Raw genomic sequence first — 22,792 nt, forward strand, 5'->3', positions numbered from 1 at the left:
GGGTTCGATCTCTGGCCTTGCTCAGTGGGTTAAAGATCCAGTGTTGCCATGAGCTGTGGTGTAGGTCGCAGATGTGGCTTGGATCCCACATTGCTGTGGCTCTGATGTAGGCTGGTGGCTACAGCTCCAATTAGACCCCTAGCCTGGGAACCTCCATATGTCAGGGGTGCAGCTCTATAAAAGAGAAAGAAAGAAAGAAAGAAAGAAAGAAAGAAAGAAAGAAAGAAAGAAAGAAAGAAAGAAAGAAAGAAAGAAAGAAAAAGAAAGAGAAACCTATTCTGTTTAAAAAGGCATCAGACATTCAGCAACAAGATGGCAGAGAGAAGGACACAAGTTCACCTCCCCTCACGAAAACAAAATTACAATTAAATACTGAACAACCATCAACAAAATAGACTGGATGGTATGAAAAAAAAAAAGATATTCTACAGCCAAAGACAAAGAAGAAGCCACATGGAGATGATAAGGGGAGTGCCCTTGTGCTATAAAAATCCCATATCTACCATTTGGGTCACCCACAGACAGGAAAATAACTACATAACAGAAGAGCTCTCAGAGGAGTGAGAGTTCTGAACTCACATTAACTTCTACAGCTTGGGGGTCTGGCATTGGGAGGAGGAGTCCCCAGAGCATTTGGCATTGAAGGCCCATAATCCTGAATGCAGGAGGTCCACAAGACTGTGGGCAACAAAGACTCCATTCTTGGAGGGGTTATACAAGGTTTCATAAGCACTGAGTCCAAGGAAATAGGAGAGACTTGATAAGAACCTGAGTTAGACCTGTCTGTGGGTCTTGGAGAGTCTCCTGGCGAGGCAGGGGTCAACTGTGACTCACTGTGGGGGCAAGACACTAAAGGCAGAGGGCTCAGGGAAAATCATCAGCATGAGCTCATATGGAGAAAACTGTTTTGGAAAAATCTCACTCCACCCATCAGGGCTAAGAAGCCCTATACCAAACAACAAATAGTGTGGGAACATGGCCCCACCTATCAGCAAACAGGTTGCCTAAAGTATTCCCAGGCACACAGATACTTCTAATCACACCAATAGATAAAGCCCGACACACCAGAGGGACAAGACTCAGCTCCAACTACCAGTGGGCAGACACCAGTCCCTCCCATCAGCAAGCCTACCACAAGCTCCTATATCACCTTCACCCACAAGGGGGAATATCCCAGAAACAAGAGAGAGTACAATCCTGTAGTCTGAAAAAGGAGACAATAGAGAAAGCTAGAGAAAATGACACAGCAGGGAAACATGAACCACATGAAAGTACAAGGCAAAACCCCAGAACAGCTAAATGAAGGGGAGATAAGCAACCTTCATATAAAAAAGACTTTAGAATAATAATAGTAAGGATGATCCAATATCTCAAAAAAAAAACAAAAACAAAAACACTGGAGGCAAAGAATAATAAATTACAAGAAATGTTGAAAAAAGCTGTAGAAGATTTAAAGATTAAACAAGCAGAAGTGAATAATGCAATGACCAAAATGAAAAATGAACTAGAAGGAACCGAAAGCAAAATACAGGAGTCATGAGAACAAATAAATGAGGTGGAAGACAAACTAGTGGAAATCACTAATGTGAAAAAGGATAAAGAAAAATGTATGTAAAGAATGAGGGCAGTCTAAGATAATTCTGGGACAAATTTAAACACACATTCTCATTACAGGGGTGCCAGAAGGAGAAGTGAGAGATAAGGGATTGAAGAAAATATTTGAAGAGATAATAGCCAAAAACTTCCCTAACATGGGAAAGGAATAACTTACTCAAATCAAGGAAGCACAATGAATACCATATAGAATAAACTCAAGTTGGAACCTTGTGAGATACATATTAACCAAACTGACCAAAATTAAAGACAAAGAGAAAATATCTAAAGCATCTAGGGAAATGCAACAAATAACATAGAAGAGAAAGCCCATAAGATTGTTGGCTGATTTTTAAGCAGAAACTGTGGGCCAAAAAGGAATGGAACAATATACTTAAAGTGATGAAAGGGGAAAAACTACCATCAAGAATATTCAATGCAGCAATTCTCTCATTCATATTTGAAGGAGAAATCAAAAGTTTTACAGACAAGCAAAAGCTAAGAAAATTCAGATCCAGAAAACCAGCTATATGACAAATACTAAAGAAACTCTGGGTTTCCAATTATGGCTCAGTGGTAATGGACCTAACTAGCATCCATGAGGATGTGGGCTTGATACCTACACTCACTCAGTGGTTAAGGATCTGGGGTTGCTGTGAGCTGTGGTGTATGTAATAGAAGTGGCTTGCATCTGGTGTTGATGTAGCTGAGGTGTAGACTGTCAGCTGCAGCTCCAATTTCACCTCTAGCCTGGGAATTTCCATATGCCACAGGTGTGGCCCTAAAAAGGCAAAAAGAAAAAAGAAAAAAAACTTCTCTAGGAATAAAATAAAAGGCCACTACTAAAAATAAGAAAATTACAAATGAGAAAGGCTCACTGGTAAAGGCAAGCAAATAGTAAAGGTAGGAAATCATCATCCACACACAAATATGATACAAAAACCAGAAATTGTGAGCAGGGTACAAATGCAGGATACCAGAAATGCATTTGCAATTAAGAAAGCAGAAAGTTAAAATAATCATATATATATATATATATATATATATATATATATATATATATTCCTATATCAAAATTTCATGGTAATCACAAACCAAAAATCTACAATATATACACCCACAAATAAGAAAAAAGCAATCCAAAAACAATGACAAAGATATTCATCAAACCACAAGAGAAAAAGAGAAAGTAAGAAAAAAATAACAAAATCAATTCCAAAAAAATTAACAAAATGAAAATAAGAATATACATATCAATAATTATTTTAAATGTAAATAAAATAAATGCTCCAACCAAAAGACATAGACTGGTGGAATGGATACAATAACAAGACCCACATATATATTGTCTACAAGAGACCCAATTCAGTTCTAGGGACACATAGAATCTGACAATGAGAGGATGGAAGTAGATATTTCATGCAAGGGAAATCAAAGCAAAGCTGAAGTAGCAAACAGACTTGATAATAAAGACGGTTACAAGAGACAAAAAGATCAAAAATAATGATCAAAGAATCAATCCAAGAAGAAAACATTGTAAACATATATGTACCCAATATAGGAACACCTCAATATATAAGACAACTGCTAATGGCCATAAAAGGAAAAAACGACAATAATACAATAATAGTGGTAAATTTAATGCCCCATTTTCAACAATGGACAGATTATCCAGACAGAAAATTAAGAAGGAAACACAGACCTTAAAAGATATATTTGACAAAACAGACTTAGTAGATATTTATAGAGCATTCCATCTGAAAGCAAAAGAGTACACATTCTTCTCAAGCCCACTTGGAACATTCTCTAGGATAGATCTCATTCTGGGCCACAAATCAAGCTTCATTTAATTTAAGAAAATTGAAATCATATCAAGAATATTTTTTTCTGACCACAATGAAATCAGACCAGACATTAACTGCAACAAACACAACAGCAAAAACACAAACATGAGGAGACTATAACAATATGCTACTGAACAACCAATGAATCATTGCAGAAACCTAATATGAAATCAAACAATATGTAGAGAAAAATGAAAAAGATAACATGACGGTCTAAAATCTATGAGATGCAGAAAAAGCAGTTCTAAGAGGGAAGCTTATAGCAATACAAGCTTACTTTACAGAACAGGAAAAATATCAAATAAACAATCTAACATTACTCCTAAAGCAATTAAAGAACAAACACAACCCCAAGTTAGTATAAGAAAAGAAATCATAATGATCAGAGAAAAAAATAAAGTTTAGATAAAGAAAAAAATAGAGATCAATAAAACCAGAAGTAAGTTATTTGAAAAGATGAAGTTGATAAGCCTTTATCCAGACTCATCAAGAAAAAAAAATGTAGAGGGTTCACATCAATAAAATTACAAATGAAAAATAAAAAAGTACAATGAACATCACAGAAATTTTTTAAAAAAAATATCATAAGAGACTACTTCAAGCACCAATTACCAATAAATGGACAACCTAGAAGAAATGGAAAAATTCTTAGAAAGTACAATCTGCTGAGACTGAATGTATAGAATTAGGAATGATGTATGAATAGAATGAGGAATAAATAGAAATATGAACGGAATGATCACAAGTACTTAAATTGAAACTGTGATTTAAAAACATCCAATGAACAAAAGTCCAGAACTGGATGGCTTCACAATTGAATTCCAACATTCAGAGGAGAATTAACACCTAATCTTCTGAAACAATTCCACAAAACTGCAGAAGAGGGAAGAGACCCAAGCTCATTCTATAAGATCACATCACCCAGATAACAAAACTAAAGATATCACAAAAAATAAAATTATAGGCCAATATCATTGATGGATAAAGTTGCACAAATCCACAACAAAATACTAGCAAAACAAATTCAATGATACATTTAAAATATCATACACCATGATCAGGTGGTATTCCAGGGATGTAAGGATTTTTAAACATCTGTAAATCTATCAGTGTGAACACCATTTTAATAATAGAAAAATGAAAACCATACTATCATATCAATAAATGCAGAAAAAAATCTGACATAAATCAGCCACCCATTTCTGATAAAAACCCTCCAGAGAGTGATGATATAGAGAACTTACCCTGATATAATAAATGCCATATTTGAAATATGCACAACTACCATCATTCTTAATGGTGGAAAGGTGAAAGAATTTCTACTAAGAGAAGGAATAAGACGAGGATGTTCATTCTTCCTCCTTTTATTCAACTTAGTTTTGGAAGTATTAGGCATGGTGATCAGAGAAGAAAAAAATCCAAATTGGAAAAAAGAAAGTAAAATTGTCACTGTTTACAGATGACATGAAACTATACATAGAAATTCTTAAAGGTGCTATCATAAAACTACTTTAGCTCATCAATGAATTGTCACAGTGCAAGGTACAAAATTAATACACATAAATCTCTTGCATTTCTGTATACTAAAAATGAAATATCAGAATGAGAAATTAAAGGAAAATTACCTCTTCATTGTATCAAAAGGAATAAAATACATAGGAATAAACCTACCTGTACTCTGAAAACTATACAATGCTGTTGAAAGAAATATAAAACGACCCCCAAAATGGAAAGATATACCATGCTCTTGGATTGGGAGTATCAATATTATCAAAAGAACTGTACTACACAAGGCAAACTACAGACTCAATGCAATTTTTATCAAATTACCAAAGAATAATAAAAAATTAAATGACCATAGAAAAACAAAGGACCCCAAATAGCCAAAGCAATCTTGAGAAAAGAAAAATGGAGTCAGAGGAATCAGGGTCTCTGACCTCAGACTGTATTACAAAGGCACAGTCATCAAAATAGTGTGGTACTGGCACAAAAACAGACATATATGTTATGTGGTAACTGTATGAAATGAAATGTAAAGTTTCAAGACAAAAATAGTTGGAAAAACTGTTAAGTTGTAACAACCTAACTTTTATCTTCACTGTTTCTTACTCCACCATGAACCTGTGTTAAAAATAGAATGTGATAAAAATAGAAACTATCCCTTTTCCTATATAACTAGCTGCACCCTTAGCTACTGGGAGCCTGAGTTCTCTCTGCCCAGGGCTTGCGGGCATTCCGTTGGTCTATAAACCCGCTTGAGATCTCATTGCTCCAGTCTTTGCCTCCTTCTTCCCTCACCAGTTTCTAACAATATAAATCAGTGGAAGAGGATAGAAAGTCCAGAAATAAACCCACACACCTATAGTAAACTAGTTTACAACAATAGAGGCAAAAATATACAATGGAGAAGAAGTCTCTTCAGTAAGTGGTGCTGAAAAAGCTATAACACTATGTATAAAAGAAATAATAACACTCTCTTAACACCACACACAAAAAAATAAACACAAAATGCATTAAAGACCCAAACATAAAACTGGATACAATAAAACTCTTATAGGAAAACATAGGCAGAGCACTCTCTGACATAAACAGTGGCAATATCTTTTCAGATCCACTTCCTAAAGTAATGAAAATAACACAAATATACAAATGGGACCTAATCAAACTGAAAAATTTTTGCACAGCAAAGGAAACCATAAGAATGGGAGACAACCCACAGAATGGAAGAAAATATTTGCAAAGGAAGCAACTGACAAAGGATTAATCTCCAAAATATAGAAACAACCCCTGCAGCTCAATATCAAAAAACAACATAATCAAAAAGTGGGCAGAAGATTCAAATAGACATTTCTCCAAAAAAGATATGCAGATGGTCAAAAAAATACCATAAAAAGATGCTCAACATCACTATTATTAGAAGTATCACCTTACACAAATCAGTATGGCCATCATCAAAACGTCTACAAACAATAAATGCTGAAGAGGGTACAGAGAAAAGGGAATCCTCTTACACTGTTGGTGGGAAGTAAATTGGTACAACCACTATGGAAAATAGTGTGGAGGTTCCTCAAAAAATTAAAAATAGAAGTACCATATAATCCAGAAGTCCCAATCCTGGGCATCTATCCAGAGAAAACCATAGTTTGAAAACATGCATACACCACAGTGTTCATGCAGGAATATTTACAATTGCCAGGACATGGAAGCAACCTAAATGTCCATCAACAGAGTACTGGATAAAGAAGATGTGGTATGTATATGTGTAATATATGTGTAAAAATATATGGATATTGTTCAGCTATAAATAAAAAAATAACTCAATAATGCCACTTGCAGTAACATGGATGGACCTAGAAATAATAACATTAAGTGAAGTCAGACGAGAAATACAAATATCATATGAGATCACCGATATATGGAATCTAATAAAAAATGATGCAAGAGAACTTACAAAACAGAAACAGTCTCAAAGATATTGAAAACAAGTTTATGGTTACCAAAAGTGAGATGTTGGGTGTGAGGGATAAATAAGGAGTTAGGATTGACATGTACACAGTACTATATATAAAACATATAGATTATAAATGGCCTACTGTATAGCACATCTACTATAGTACATCCACTCAATAGTGTGTATTAACCTACATGGGGAAAATCTGAAAAGGAATGGAAATATGTGTATGTATAATTGACTTACTTTGCTGTACACTTAAAACTAACAAAACTAAGTCAACTATACTCCAATAAAATTTATTCATTTGAAAAAACTCAAAACCTTAGTCATAGAGAATAATAAGAATTTGTTCTCTTGCATGTGTAGGAGTTCTGATGATCTAAACTTGGCTCAGCTGTGTGGTTCTAAACTACAGACTGTCATTACTAGGCTATCTGGTTATGTTTTCCTCATAATAACTATAGTGGTATGAGAATGTGAGTGTAGACATAGAAGCGTCTTGAGGCTTAGATTTGGAAAAGACATTTCCTCTTCTGTTTAGATTCCATTCCTCAATGCAAATACATGGACAATCCCAAAATCAAGAGGAAAATAACTTAGATATTCATGGGAAAAATGAAAAAGCTACTAATAAATGGTGAGGAAGAACAAAAGTGATGGAGAATTAATCTGCCTTGTAGCAGACACTGATAGCCATAGGATTCAACTTTCTTCCATGTGAATAACCACTCACCTCTAATAATGTCACCCACGTGTTTCAATTTTATGTATTATTTTGTGTCTACATAAGATCCTAAAGTGTTCTCTTTTATCCAAAAGCTCATGAATAAAATTTTACCCCAAAGATATTACTATGTCCCTACAACCTAACATGTAATACTGGAACATAGACAGGAAAACTAAGATAAACTAATTTTATTTATTGCCATTTCTAGGACATGTGGAAGTACCCAGGCCTGGGATCAAACCTGCATCAGAGCAGTGACCTGAGCTGCTGCGGTGACAAAGCCAGATCCTTAAGCCACTGCACCAGAAGGTAACTCCATTTTTTTATTTCTTAATAAACTGATTTTAAAGAGAAATAATGGAAGGCACTCCACAGCAGTTTCTTGTCACACAGGTAATATGTTCCAGATTATTTATTTTTGATGTCATAGAATATTTATTCATAGAATATTTAAGTATTTGAGAAGTCTAGTCTCCAAAAATGCTATTATTTTTCAATATCTCCCTGGGATTCTTATCTACTGTGCATATAAACTTTAGAATCAACAGCTATTGTCTGAAGAAAACACGTTAATTTTTGTGGTTCCCCTCCAGTTCAAATGTTGAAGCCCTAACCCCCACCTCTGGCTGTATTTGGAGATGAACCCTTCAAAGGAAGCAATAAAAATTAAATGATTCCATACAAGGCTGGGGTCATGATACAATAAATTAGTATCCTTATAAGAAGAGAAAACAATGGAGTTTCCATTGTGGTGCAGTGGTTAACGAATCCAACTAAGAACCATGAGGTTTCGGGTTCAATCCCTGGCCTTGCTTAGTGGGTTAAGGATCCGGCATTGCCATGAGCTGTGGTGTAGGTTGCAGATGCAGCTCAGAGCTGGCATTGCTGTGGCTGTGGTGTAAGCTGGAGGCTACAGCTCCGATTCAATCCCTAGCCTTGGAAATCCATATGCCGCAGGAGCACCTCAAGAAAAAGGCAAAAAGACAAAAAAAAAAAAAAAGACAACAATATAATGTTGTAAATCAACTATATTTCAATATTTTTTAAAAAAAGAGACACCAAAACCCACTCTCTTTATCTCTGCAAACTGAAGAAAGACCATGTGGAAAAATAATGAGAATATGACTGCCTGCGCAACAAGAAGTAAAACCTCACCAGAACCCAACTAGGCAGAATCTTAATCTTAGAATTCTAGTCTGTAGAACTATGAGAAATTATTTTGGTTTTTGTTTTGTTTCTTCTTTTCATTTTTAAGACACTCGGTCTATGATATTTTTTCATGGCAGCCCAAACTGATTCTCAAAATTTTTACTACATTTAATAGCATTAGATTAAAATTAATGTATGTAGCTCTGACACCTTCTGGATGTTGATTTGTCCTTCTCAAAGGAGAAAAAAATAGCTAGACTTCCTTATCTAAGGACCCCGACTAGGTAGCTTAGAAGAAGAGAAATGTATTGTCTTGCAATTCTGGAAGTTACAATTCTAAGATCAAGGGGTCAAAAGGACCATGCTCTCTGAGCTAGGAAAAAAATCCATTCCCTAGGAGCTTGTAGTGTTGGTTAGTTTCTTGGTTTATGACCACAAAACTCTATCTTCAAATGATGTGTGTATTGTATCCAAATTTCACCTTTTTATAGGGACACTGTTCCTATAGGATTAGGGGTTCTACCTGCTCCAATGTGGCTTCACCTAATTAATTACATCTACAACTAACAAATTTCCAAGTAAACTCATATTATGATTTGAATTAGAATTTCACTGTATACATTTTTGAGGATGTATATTAGCACATAACACTCTACCCTCTGGTCCCCACACATTCATGTCATTCTCAAATGCAGAATATATTTACCTCATTTCAACATTTCCAAAAGTTTTAACCTAATAAAAGATAAACTCTAACACCAAAATCTCACAAAAATATCACCTAAATCAGGTATAAATGAGTCTCCAGGTGTGAATCAGCCTTATGCAAAATTTCTCTCCACCTATGTACTTGTGAAACATAGATGTTATCTACTTCAAAAATATAATGAATACACAGTATTAGGATAGACATGCCCACTCAAAAAGGAAGGGATCATATTATGTACCACATCTTCTTTATCCATACAATGTAAAGTTATTTAGATATAAAAATAATGAAATAATGCTATTTGCAGCAACAGGGGTAGACCTAGAAATTATCAGACTAAGTGAAATAAGTCACACAGACACATATCATATGATATAAAAAATGTGGACTGTAATAAAAGTTATATGAAAGAATTTATTTAAAAAACAGAAAAGAACTTATAGATTTCAAAACCAATCTTATGATTACCATAGGTGAAACTATTGGGGAAAGGAAGAAGTAGGAGGGTGGGAATAGCACATACAAACTACTGTGTAAAAGAGATTACAGAACAGGAAAATCTACTCAATGGTTTGTAATAAACTATATGGGGAAAAAGAACTGATATATTTATATGTATGATTGATTCATGTTGCAGTATACCTAGAACTAATACAACATTGTAAATAAGCTCTACTCCAATGAAATTAAATTTAAAAAGGAAGAAATCAAGATAAAATAGAAATCATGAGATCCAACATCTTGGAATAATCTCGATATTACTGTGGAAGTATTTTTGCATGTGCTTGTTGGCCATCTGTATATCTTTCTTGGAAAAATATCTATTCATGTCCTTTGCCCATTTTTCAATTGGGTTGTTGGCTTTTTTGCTGTTGAGTTGTATAAGTTGCTTGAATATTTTAGAGATTAAGCCCTTTTCCTTTGCATCATTTGAAACTATTTTCTCCCATTCTGAAAGTTGTCTTTTTGTTTTCTTTTTAGTTTCCTTTGCCGCGCAAAAGCTTGTCATTTTGATTAGGTCCCACTGATTTGTTTTATTTCTGCTTTTATTTCTGTTGCTTTGGGAGACTGACCTGAGAAAACATTTGTAAGGTAGATGTCAGAGAATGTTTTGCTATATTCTCTTCCAGGAGTTTGATGGTGTCTTGTCTTATACTTAAGTCTTTCAGCCATTTTGAGTTTATTTTTGTGCATGGTGTGAGGGTGTGTTGCAGTTCCATTGATTTGCATGCCGCTGTCCAGGTTTCACAGCAATTCTTGTTGAAAAGACTGCCTTTTCCCCACTTTATGTTCTTGCCTCCTTTGTCAAAGATTAATTGACAATAGGTGTCTGGGTTAATTTCTGCATTGACTATTCTGTTCCATTGGTCTGTATGTTTGTTTTGGTACCAGTACCACACTGTCTTGATGACTATGGCTTTGTAATATTGCCTGAAGCCTGGGAGAGTTCTGCCTCCTGCTTGGTTTTTGTTCTTCAGAATTGCTTTGGCACCTCACACCAGTCAGAATGGCCATCAGTATTAAGTCCACAAATAACAAATGCTGGAGGGGGTGTGAAGAAAAGGGAACCCTCCTACACTGCTATGGGAATGTAAGCTGGTACAACCACTATGGAGAACAGTATGGAGGTACCTTAGAAAACTATACATAGAACTACCATATGACCCAGCAACAGTTTACATCCATTAACCCCAAGCTCCCAATGCATACCACTCCCTCCCCCTCCCCCTGGGGAACAACAAATCTATTCTCCAAGTCCATGATTTTCTTTTCTATGGAAAGTTTCATTTGTGCCATATATTAGATTCAGATATGAGTGATATGGTATGTGTCTTTCTCTTTCTGATTTATTTCACTCAGTATGAGAATAATAGCTGTGTTTTCTATTTTTTTGTTATTGGCATGTCAACATTTATATTAAAGCCTAATGTCTGAAATGCAATACAATATTAAAATAACAGAGACTTAAGTGGAATGACACAAGAAAGAAATCAGTAACCTACTGAAGAGTTATCCAGATGAAGATGTAAAGAAGATCAATTTTAGTTTCAACTATGATGCTGATTAGAGGTTCTATCTTTGATGCATTAATTATACTGTGAATTTCAGACTCTATCTCTGAAGGAAAATGGAAATATCAATAACTCACAAACATTATTGGAGAAACAATGAGGTTTTCTCTGTAAACATATAAGAAAAAACGTGTAATGTGAAAAGGCTAAGGCCATATATAAAATAATATCTATGTAATAGATAAGATTTTATTGGTGATGCTAAGATTTAAGATTATTGTTAATATTTTTGAGATTTCTAACTTAATAGTAAAAGGATATATTTTTAAAAGATATGAGAATCAAACCAGAAAAGTGCAACAGATACATCCATTACCTTCTCTTACCTCTCTTAATTTCTTTCCTCTTCAAAGATCCCAGAAGGTATGTATAAATAGAAAACCATCATCAATCTTCCTAATGAGCATAGTAAAAACAGGGGTGATACCACTCTCTTGTTTCTCTTTATATAGCAAATTTGTCCACCTCTCATTAGCACATCTAGGTGAAGCTTTCATCAGTATCTTCTGATGCTAGGATAAATAAGATAGAAAGAACTACAGGATCAAAAAGGTAATTATTGGTTTTGATTTATTCTGTTTCAGAAACATTTTATTAAGTCTTAACTATATTTCATCATTTGCCCTCTATTATAGGAAAAAGCAGAAATTTGTTTTTTTAAATTTATTGAATATAACATTTATTTGCTTCAACATACTAGGAAAGGGATTTTTGATTTTAAGGTATTATGGACAAAAACTATTATTTCCTCCTATATTTTCCTTGAGACTGAAATTTTACAAAAGAAAACAGACATACTTTACTTTGAGTGAAGATTGTTACTGGTAGTTAAAACAATGAAATAAAAATTTCAATCTTATTTATGTTTCCAGGTAAAATTGACCATTGATGGGTAATATACAAATTCAGCCTCTGGAGGGAAGAATGAGATCTAGAGAACTTAAGCTCTAGGACCCAACCCCTGGTGAGACACCAGTACACCCACAGGGGGTGTGGGTGACGCTAGGCAGATGCTGCAGGAACATGAATTATTTAATCTATAAAAGGAGGAATTAAGATAAATGAATAAGTACCTCATACGCTTTTGGTGAGGAAAAAATATGGCAAAGCAATAGAATAATTGCTAGGATGCTGTCAGCCTCATATAAGATTTGATATTATTCTATTCCTACTGTTAATAATTCCTCACATCAAATATATATTATTCCACTTCTGTTAAACTCAGATAATTGGATAGAGAATAGTATGAATGATCAGGGAGGCCAGGTGCCTTGTGTGGTATAGACAGTACTCCCTTGACTGTCTAAAGTCCTAGATGGGTTCTTCAGTGTGGCTTGATGACAGAGACTCCCATTTACCAAAGTGGGACAGAGATTTGCCCTGTGCCTCCTACTCACTTGCCTGCTCTCCTTTCATTCAGCAAAACAGCTTTGAGGTCTTCACATTACTGGTCACTGCATTGATCCTAGCTTCAATTTGACTACAAATAGAAGCTCAGAAGCTGGTAAGTTTTGCAGTTATTGGAACTGTTTCAACATTTTTCAGACTCAGCTTTCATTTGCCAGGGTAGGTAGAATTTGACAGAAATATTATATTTTAATAGAATGTTTCCCAGATTTATATTAACACATCAAACTCATTTTCAGTATTGTCTACTGATTCAATACCCCAGAACTTGGGACTGTTCATATGATTAATATTGTCATTGGTTTCCAGGATTGCTATGAGTATGAAATAAATTAGAAACTTTGAAATTCTTCCTAAATATTCCTATATTATAGCTACCACTTCTAAATGCTTCCCAGAAATAGGAACCAGCTTTTCCTTCTTGTTGGTGAGGAATTGCAAAGTTTAACATTAATATGTCAGGAATTAAAAAGTTGGAAATATTTAATCTTCATAAGAGAAAATGTAGGAGTTCCCATTGTGTCTTGGTGGGTTAAGAATGCAACTAGTATCCATGAGGATGTGGGTTTGATTCCTTGCCTCATTCTGGCCTCATTCATTGGGTTAAGGAACCAGTGCTGCCATGAATTGAGGCATAGATCACAGACATGGCTCGGATCTGGTCTTGCTGTGGCTATGTCTTAGGCCTGAAGCTGCAGCTCCAATTAAATGCCTAGCCTGGGAACTTCCATGTGCCACAATTGCAGCCATAAAAAGAAAAAGAGAAAATGTTGAAGAAGCTATTTCTGATTTTCTTTGCAAAAGCCAGATGTATTTTTCTTTTGCTGATTTTTCTTATTCATTTCATAACTATTTTAAAAGTCTACTTTAAATCACTTTTGTATAATTCCCCATGAATAGACTGACTGTGACCTCCTTAAGTGTAGCCAAGTTTAATCTGTTTGACTTGTCTTCAGCCTCCAAAATAAATATAGGCTGTGGACAGCCAGACAGAAGAAAGAACATGAAATTGGAATCAGAGACATCTTAATGTTGTTCAGTTTCTCTCTCTGTATCTCTGTTTCCATGAAAAGTTTATTTCCACAGACTATAAAGTAGGTAATATTTATAAAACAACTAAAGCCTTGTCTTTTAAATGGCAGTGATCATCTAAATATTAGTTTTTTTCCCCAGAAGTTTAGAAAAAAAATTGTAGGAGATTTAAGGAGACAAAGTTGGGGAAGAAGGTACTAGACAAAACAGAGATGATATTTTCCATAAAGCTCTGTTTAACCAGAGTTAAAAATAAGAAATATATATTATATATGTATTTTTATTTATTTATTCATATTTTTATGAATATATATTTAGGTAGAGTTTGAAAGTTTTATATTTATGAAAGTCTGAGATTATATATATGTATATCCATATGTTTAATATAGATTATATTATATACTAAACTGTATAAAATAAGGAAGTCTGAATATAATAGATTATATCATATGGACAATATATTATATATTTGTACAGATTAGATTTGTTATATAATAATCTAAAAGCTATATAATGACTATGTAGTAGTCTGGAACTACAGAATTTATCAAATCCAAATTTTTTGTTATATGTATGAAATAATGCATCTATCTTACATCATAATGAATAGTAAGGTCTATCTCTTAAAATGGAATATGTACAAAAATTACTCTAGATATTAATACTTCAAATTAATAACATGTGCATATTCATTCAAAAGTGGTGATGTTCTAAGAACATATTATTTAACCTCATGTAATTTTCACCATACCTTAAGTCAAACATTATAAGCTCTTTTTTATTAAAGTAAAATGGACAGAGAAATGGTGGGTAGAGGATAATTTGGACACACAGCTGTAGTGGTGCCACAGAGTCTGGACTCCTCTATCACCGACCTTAGGATATCTAAGGGGTTAGTCATTGGTGAGGATTTCAATCTGATCCTGTGGATGCTTGGCTCCTTCCTCACAACAGCAGAGCCTCATAGCATGGCCTGAACCTATGGGACAAGAGTATTCAAACTTTCTGTGCAGATGTTCACCAAATTTTGTTTCATTTACTTTCTAAATTTTCTACATATATTTCTAAGGGTTTTTAAGATCCGGACTGACAAAGAGAAAAGTTGATTCAATTCTGAATTCCATAACAAATATATATATATATATATATATATATATATATATATATATTTACTATATGTGACTAACAATTGTGACCAAAAGTTATGAACTCTTAGTTGCTTTTTTTTTAACACATTGATCTCTAATTTACATTTTAAATTTTATTGGAGTAGAATTGGCTTACAATATTGTATTAGTTTCTGGTGTAAAATGAAATGAAAATATAGGTTATTATAAATTTTCCCATAAAGATTTTTTAAAAACTATTGAGTAGATTTCCCTATCCTATACATTTGGTTCTTGTTAGTCCACTATTTTTTTTTAAATTACAAGCAAACTATAATTCCCACAATCTACTCTTCCATAGTGCTTTCTGCCTATTGGTTACTATGCATACACAGTGTCCATACACACATAGGCACAAGTACACACCAAAAACTCACTAAATATTTATTTCAGGTGGTCATATCTCAAGAGTGATTTATTAATTAAAAAGCTCCCCTTGGTGATCTAGGTGAAACCTCATGGAAGACTCCACCTGGGTAGCCAACCACACTGGACAGTTGGAGTTCATCCTTCAGGGACTCTTCAGTCAATCCAAGCACCCAGCTCTCCTTTGCACAGTCATTTTTGTGATTTTCCTGGTGGCCTTATCTGGGAATAGCATCCTTATCTTTCTGATTCATTCTAATGCCCATCTTCATACCCCCATGTACTTTTTCATCAGCCAGTTGTCTCTCATGGATGTGATGTACATTTCTGTCACTGTGCCCAAGATGCTCATGGACCAGGTCATGGGCATGAATAAGATCTCAGTCCCTGAATGTGGAATGCAGATGTTTTTCTATTTGACTCTAGTAGGTTCAGAATTTTTCCTTCTGGCTACAATGGCCTATGACCGCTATGTGGCCATCTGCCATCCACTCCACTATTCTATTCTTATGGATCATAAGGTATGTTTCCTCTTGGTATCCGGCTGCTGGTTCCTAGGATCAGTGGATGGCTTTATGCTCACACCCATCACCATGACCTTCCCCTTCTGCAGATCCTGGGAGATCCATCATTTCTTCTGTGAGGTCCCTGCTGTAATGAAGCTTTCCTGCTCAGACACATCCATCTATGAGACACTTATGTACCTGTGTTGTACCCTCATGCTCCTCATCCCTTTCACAATCATTTCAAGCTCCTACTCTTTCATCCTCCTCACCATCCACAGAATGAATTCAGCAGAGGGTCAGAAGAAGGCCTTTATGACTTGCTCTTCCCACATGACTGTGGTCATCCTCTTCTATGGGGCTGCCATCTACACCTACATGCTCCCTACCTCCTACCACACTCCTGAGAAAGACATGGTTGTATCTGTTTTATATACCATACTCACTCCTGTGCTAAACCCTTTAATCTATAGTTTTAGGAATAAGGATGTCACAGAGGCTCTAAAGAAAATGTTGAATGGGGGATTTGTCTTTCAATTTACTATGAAGTAAGATGTTTTTATATTAATGGCTTATTTTTCTTTACCTATCAGAAATTTAAGATTTTGCATCAATATTATTCTTCAGATTCTCCTACCATAATGTCATACCATATTCATGGTTTTTTTTACTTTTTCTTAGTTTTTTAAAATTTTGTTGAAATATAGTTGATTTAAAATGTGATAATTTCCAGTTTACAGAAATGTGATTCAGTTATACACATATACCCATTCCCATATAGGCTATCACAGAATATTGAGTAGAGTTCTCTGTTCCACACAGCAATTTACTGTTGACAATCCATTAGAGGAATTATTTCCCTGTACTAGAAAGCTCTAATTTTTACACTCCTACTATGTACACATTATTTTTTCCATCTGTGTTAATCCATATTACATACTTCTGATAACTACACAGTGATTCTGTGAGAATATTCATATACCTAGGAAATTCATAACTAAAATATTCAGAGGAAAATAATCATAAAGCATGCAACTAGTTAGAGAGAGATGAAGAGAAAAAAGGTGAAGAAAAATGGGTATAATGTTAACAGGTGAATCTAGGTGAAATCTATGTGTATTAATTGTACTACTATTATTCATGGTGTCAATGTATATTTGAAATTACTTAGAATAAAGGGTAAAGTACCAACTATTCCTTCCATTTTTTAGTTCCTACCTTCTGCTTGGTGGGCAATGTATTTGACAAATTAGAAACCTATTAATGTGGCTGATCATCAGTCTGACAACAGTCTTGTGACTTCTTTTATTGAAGGCTACTTTCTTCTTCATGGTCCAACCATGATGGAATCTAGTGGGTGTTACTTCTCTTAAAATGTTAGCACCAAGTGGGCTCTTGGAAATCCAATACATCATGAAGTACTGTGGGAAAAATGTCAACCCCAAATGAAAGGAATAGTATTAACCCCAATAGTCCATCATGCAGGGAACATGAGGTGGTATCTAAGCTGAGATTTGAAGTATGTAACTTATACAACCAAGTAGAGGAAGAACATCAAACATTCAATCCTTCATTAACTTAAACATTTGTTATACTATATTATAATTATTAAAAATCATAGCTAAGCGAGTTTAGAATCAGTTGGTATCACTAAGTAATGTGAAGTAAGTGTATTTTGTGGAAATAGTTTTAATAAAATACATAAGTTGTTTTGATGGTAATGGAGGAAGGGTACAGGACATAAATATACATCAATCCTACCTCTAATGAATGAGTTCAGCCAAATAAAAGGGGACTGAAAGAAAACTTTGAAGCTCAGTGTTGAATGGTGACTAGGTGCTATCCTCAGGTGAATACAGGGGGCTGAGATGGGGGCACTTGCACAGGGACCAGATGCCATGGAGAAAAAAGGAGCCAGTGTAAAAGTAAAATGGTTGATCAGGAGGGTTAAATGTTCCAATAACACCTCCACTCCTGACTCATATTTTAGTAGTGCTTCTTGACCTTTTTGTGATCCAGAGTTTTTAAAACAACAACAAAAATACTAATGAAATGATATGACCTGCATTGTGAAAAATTTTAAATTGTGGCATTCATTTAGAGAAGTGAAACACTTGCCTACAGTGCTATTTAAGTAGCTGTGCAAAACAACAGTGTAAAATTATCAAACTCCAGAAAGAATTCATGTGTTTGTGCTCATGATGCATCAGTACTTCTACAATCATTTATATCCCCATTGAAAAAAGCCCTCAAGGGAGGTGTCATTGTGGCTTAGTGTAAATGAACCCAACTAGTATCCATGAGTATGTGGGTTCAGTCCCTAGCCTAGCTCTGTGGGTTAAGTATCCGGCATTGCCATGAGCTCTGGCATTAAGTCGAAGATGCTATTCAGATCCTGTGCTTCTGTGGCTGTCTTGTAGGCTGTGGTGTTGCTGTGGCTGTGGTGTTGCTGTGGCTGTGGTGAAAAGTCTTACCCCCACCCACCCTAGTCTAGGAACCCCTAGTCTAGGAATGTCCATATGCCATGCATGTGGTCCTAAAAAATAAATAAGTAAAAATAAAAATGAATTTTTAAATTAAAAAAAAATTAAAAGCCCTCAGGATTCTACATACTCCAAAGGACACTCTGGATAATGATTTAAATTCTTACCAAATTTAGGAGTAAACCATCATATATTAGATAAAGAAGTTTGCATTATTTTTAACAAATATTCCAGTGTTTAAAGAGATTTCAAAAGTTTGAAGCAATAGGAGGAAAAAAATAAGTTTTCTAGGCATAACCCAGAAAATAAGTCTTAATAAACAAAATTAGGTGCCTTGGAATTCACACTTAACACAATTTTGGTTTTCTATTTTAGCTCTTAGTTTATTATTTTAAAACCAAATAATCTCTGTATCTGTTTGATGCTGAGTTCAGAAAAGGCAAACCTCTAATATTATGTCTATGAGCCAAAAGTTGTGTAGAGGCATATCTCATTTCACTGTGTTTTGTTTTATTCTGCTTTAGAGATATTGAATTTTTTACAAATTACAGGTTTGTGGCAGCCCTGTTAAGCAAGTCTATTGGTGCCATTTTTTCAACATCATCTGCTCACTTTATGTATGTTTGTCATATTTTGGTAATTCTTGCAATGTTTCAAAATTTTTATCATTAATGGAAGGCCAAAATAATGGTTATTATTAGTTTAGCAATAAGGTATTTTAAATTAAATTATATACATTGTTCTCCCAGAAAAAAAAATGCTATTGCACACTGAATACAGTACAGTGTAACATAACTTTTATATGGACTGGAAAGCCAAAAAATTTATGTTACTCACCTTATTGCAATATTCACTCATTATAAAGATCTGGAGCTAACCCTCAATATCTCCAAGGTTTGCCTGTAATTTAAAATTCTTTTTTAATGAATAAAGTGATTATTTATTTGAAACATGATTTTTTAACATAGTAATTGTCTTCAGTATCTTAAGAGTTCAGTGAAATAGACTGGTTCATATTTCATAGGATGGATACATCCTCATTTTAAAAATAAATTAACTATTATCAAAAATAACATTAAAAAACCTATGAATATATTATACACTTTTTAATTAAATAAATGAGTGTCTTGTGCATATATCTTTCTTCACATCTATCATTATGTTAATAGGACATATCCCCAAAAGAGGATTTTTATTCCAATGACCGATGAATTTGATGCAAAGTGATAATCTGTATAATATTGAAGTCTAGGTTAATTTAGCATCCACCAGCTATGTAGAAAGAGGACCAGTTCCTCATATTCCCATTGTGTTCTATCCTTCCCCTCAGGTTTGTTGGCTCTTCCAAGTCTATTTTGCAACCAAGGGAGACTACTCATCCCTTTTGCCCTCTGGATGATTTGGTTAATGAGAGGTCCCAGTAAGTGATTGGAGGGTGGGAACAAACTGAATTCTGGGTGTTTATTCCTCCGTATCTTTTCTGTCAGGCTGTGACCAGCATGACAAAGTTCCAACCCCTAGGGCCCAGGTCACCCAAGTGGTCTGCTAGTGGATACTGGAAACTGTTGCTCCTCCTACTGCCCTCAGGGTCAAGGCTAGAAAGAACTTCCCCCTGTTACTGACTTTGGGTCATTCTCCATCTCTTGATGAAAATTCTATTCCCACCCACCATTTTTCTACTTCTTTTTTTTTAGAGCCCCATCTGCAGCATATGGACGTGCCCAGGCAAGGGCTCAAATTTGGAGCTGCATCTGCTGGCCTATGCCAAAGCCACAGTCTTGCCATTTCTGAGCTTTTTATGCAAACTACACCATAGCTCATGGCAACGCTGGATCCTTAACCCATTGAGTGGGTTCAGTGATGAAACCTGAGTTATGGATACTAGTTGGGTTCATGACTGCTGAGCCACAACGGAAACTGCCATCTTCCATCTCGTTGTAGCCACTCACTGATATTGTCTATACTATGCAAATGTTTCCCCCAATATTATTGATTGAATCTAGATTATATATTTGGTTTATATTCTTTAATTTTGATTTAATATATTTTTATAATTTCATTGTCCTATATAGTTACTAAAAGCTGCTTGAGTCTCCAAAATCTTTGTTAATTTTTGCCTAAGTAGCTTGGCATCTAACTTGTTTGCCTTATATATGTTATTAACATCAATCCTTTGTTATATATGTTGTGCTTTGTTACAAGTGAGACTTTGATATATGTTTAATGATTTCTTATTGTACAGATATTCCTTAATAGAGTCAAATATGTCACTCATTCTTTTCTAGTTTGAAATTTCATATCCTATTTATAAAGCCTTCTCTGTCACAGTAAGTGAAATTGATTTTTCTGCTGGTTTCTAATACATTCTATTATATGTACATGTACCTCATTTAAATGCATGAATTTCTTTTTATTATTCTGACATGCACATCTAATTTTATTTTTGTTTTTGAGATAGAGTCCCCATGAAAATTACCATTTGAATCAATTTAAGGCTTTTTGTGTATTCACAATACTGTTAAACTATCAGCAATACCAAATTCCAGAGAGATACAAAGAAAGACAGAGTTGTGGGTATGTGCATATTCATTTTAAGGAATTATTATACATAACTATTAAGTTAAAAAGGCTGACATTGTTAGGGCAGAAAGGCAAGCTGGCAACTTAAATAGTAGTTGAGGCCTTGAGTCTGAATTCTATAGGACACATCAACAGCCTGGAAACCTACCTAGCATTTCTACACTGCAGCGTTGATGCAGAATACTTTCTCCTTTGAGAGACTCACACAGTTCTGCTCTTAAGCCCTGATGTGAGGCCCAGACACATTATGGAGGATAATCTGCTTTATTTACAGGCTTATTTTATTTTTATTTTTTAATTTTTAATGAATAGTTAAATTATGCATTAAACCCCTTTTTTTCTCTTAAAAAAAGTCTAAATACAAATCACTTTCTGTTTTTTAATTTTTCTTTGAAACTAACATTTTATTTATTTTTAACAATTTTTTTTTCCATTATTAGCTGGTTTACAGTGTTCTGTCAGTTTTCTACTGTACAGCAAAGTGACACAGTCACACACATATATGCATTCTTTTTCGCACACTATCTTCCATCATGCTCCATCACAAGTGACTGGATATAGTTCCCAGTGCTATACAGCAGTGTCTCATTGCTTATACACTCCAATGCAATAGTTTGCATCTATTAACCCTCAATTCCCTGTTTAGATCAAGCAGATTTTAGCAACTATTCTAAGAGGTCTTTGAATAAAATTTGTTATTTTTTTTTCTAAATGTAATTAATTGAACACACTCCAAAAATTTATATTGCATTACAAATAAAATGTTTTGAAAAAGTAGCTTCCCTTGACAGAGGTGTGAATAGAACAGGCACTGGTGTTTGAGTAACTTTAGGTTTCTTGATATGGTGCTGCTTATACAGACAATGGTTTGTTTTGTGATCTATGGAATTTCTGAATCTATGGTACATTTCATTAAATTATCTTTTTGTGACATAAAAAAGCAATTTCATATGGTTATATTTAAGTATACACCCAGGAAACAACCAACATAGTCAAATATAAATTTATCCATCACTACCAAAAGTTTCCTTTCACCCCTATTAGTTCTTCTGTTTTTTCTTTTATGGTAAGAACATTTAACACAAGATCTATACTCTTAGAAAATTTTGAATTATATAATAAAGTGATGTATTATAATTATTCATCTTGTATAATAAGAATTTATATTGTTAAACAAATTTCATATCACATTTCATATCTTACTACATTTTAAAAATCCATTTGTTAACCAATAGACATTTAGTGTGCTTTCATATCTTCGTTACTGTGAATAATGTAATGGATGTGGAAGTGCAGATATCTCATTAAGATCCAGATACACCAAAAGTGGTGTTGCCGAATCAGATAATACTTATATTTTCAAAATTTTTGGGAAACTTCATATTGCCTTTCGAAATGGCTGCAACAGTTAACATTCTATCCAAATTATGAGAGTGTTCTTTTTTCTCCACATTCACACTAACACTTGTTCTATTTTTTTTAATAGTAATTCTAACAGGTAGCAGATGATATATTAATGTGGTTTTGATTTTCATTTCCCTCATGATAAGTAAAGTTTATTACCTTTTCATATAACTGCTAGTCATTTTTATGGCTTCATTAGAGCCATAGCTATTCAAGCCCTTTTCTCATTTTTAAGACTTTTTTTTTCTATTACATTTGATTTAATATATTCTGTTGATTTCTGCTGTATAGCAAAGTGATCCA

General features: G+C 34.3%; 1 protein-coding gene across 1 annotated transcript; it reads left to right on the forward strand.

The window, feature by feature from the left end:
- LOC110259748 (olfactory receptor 2T29-like) lies at positions 15,612–16,574 on the forward strand. Its single transcript, XM_021085487.1, has one exon. It carries the CDS (start codon positions 15,612–15,614, stop codon positions 16,572–16,574), a length of 963 nt encoding a protein of 320 aa, XP_020941146.1.

This window comes from Sus scrofa, chromosome 2, assembly GCF_000003025.6.
Source record: "Sus scrofa isolate TJ Tabasco breed Duroc chromosome 2, Sscrofa11.1, whole genome shotgun sequence".
Lineage (NCBI taxonomy): Eukaryota > Metazoa > Chordata > Mammalia > Artiodactyla > Suidae > Sus > Sus scrofa.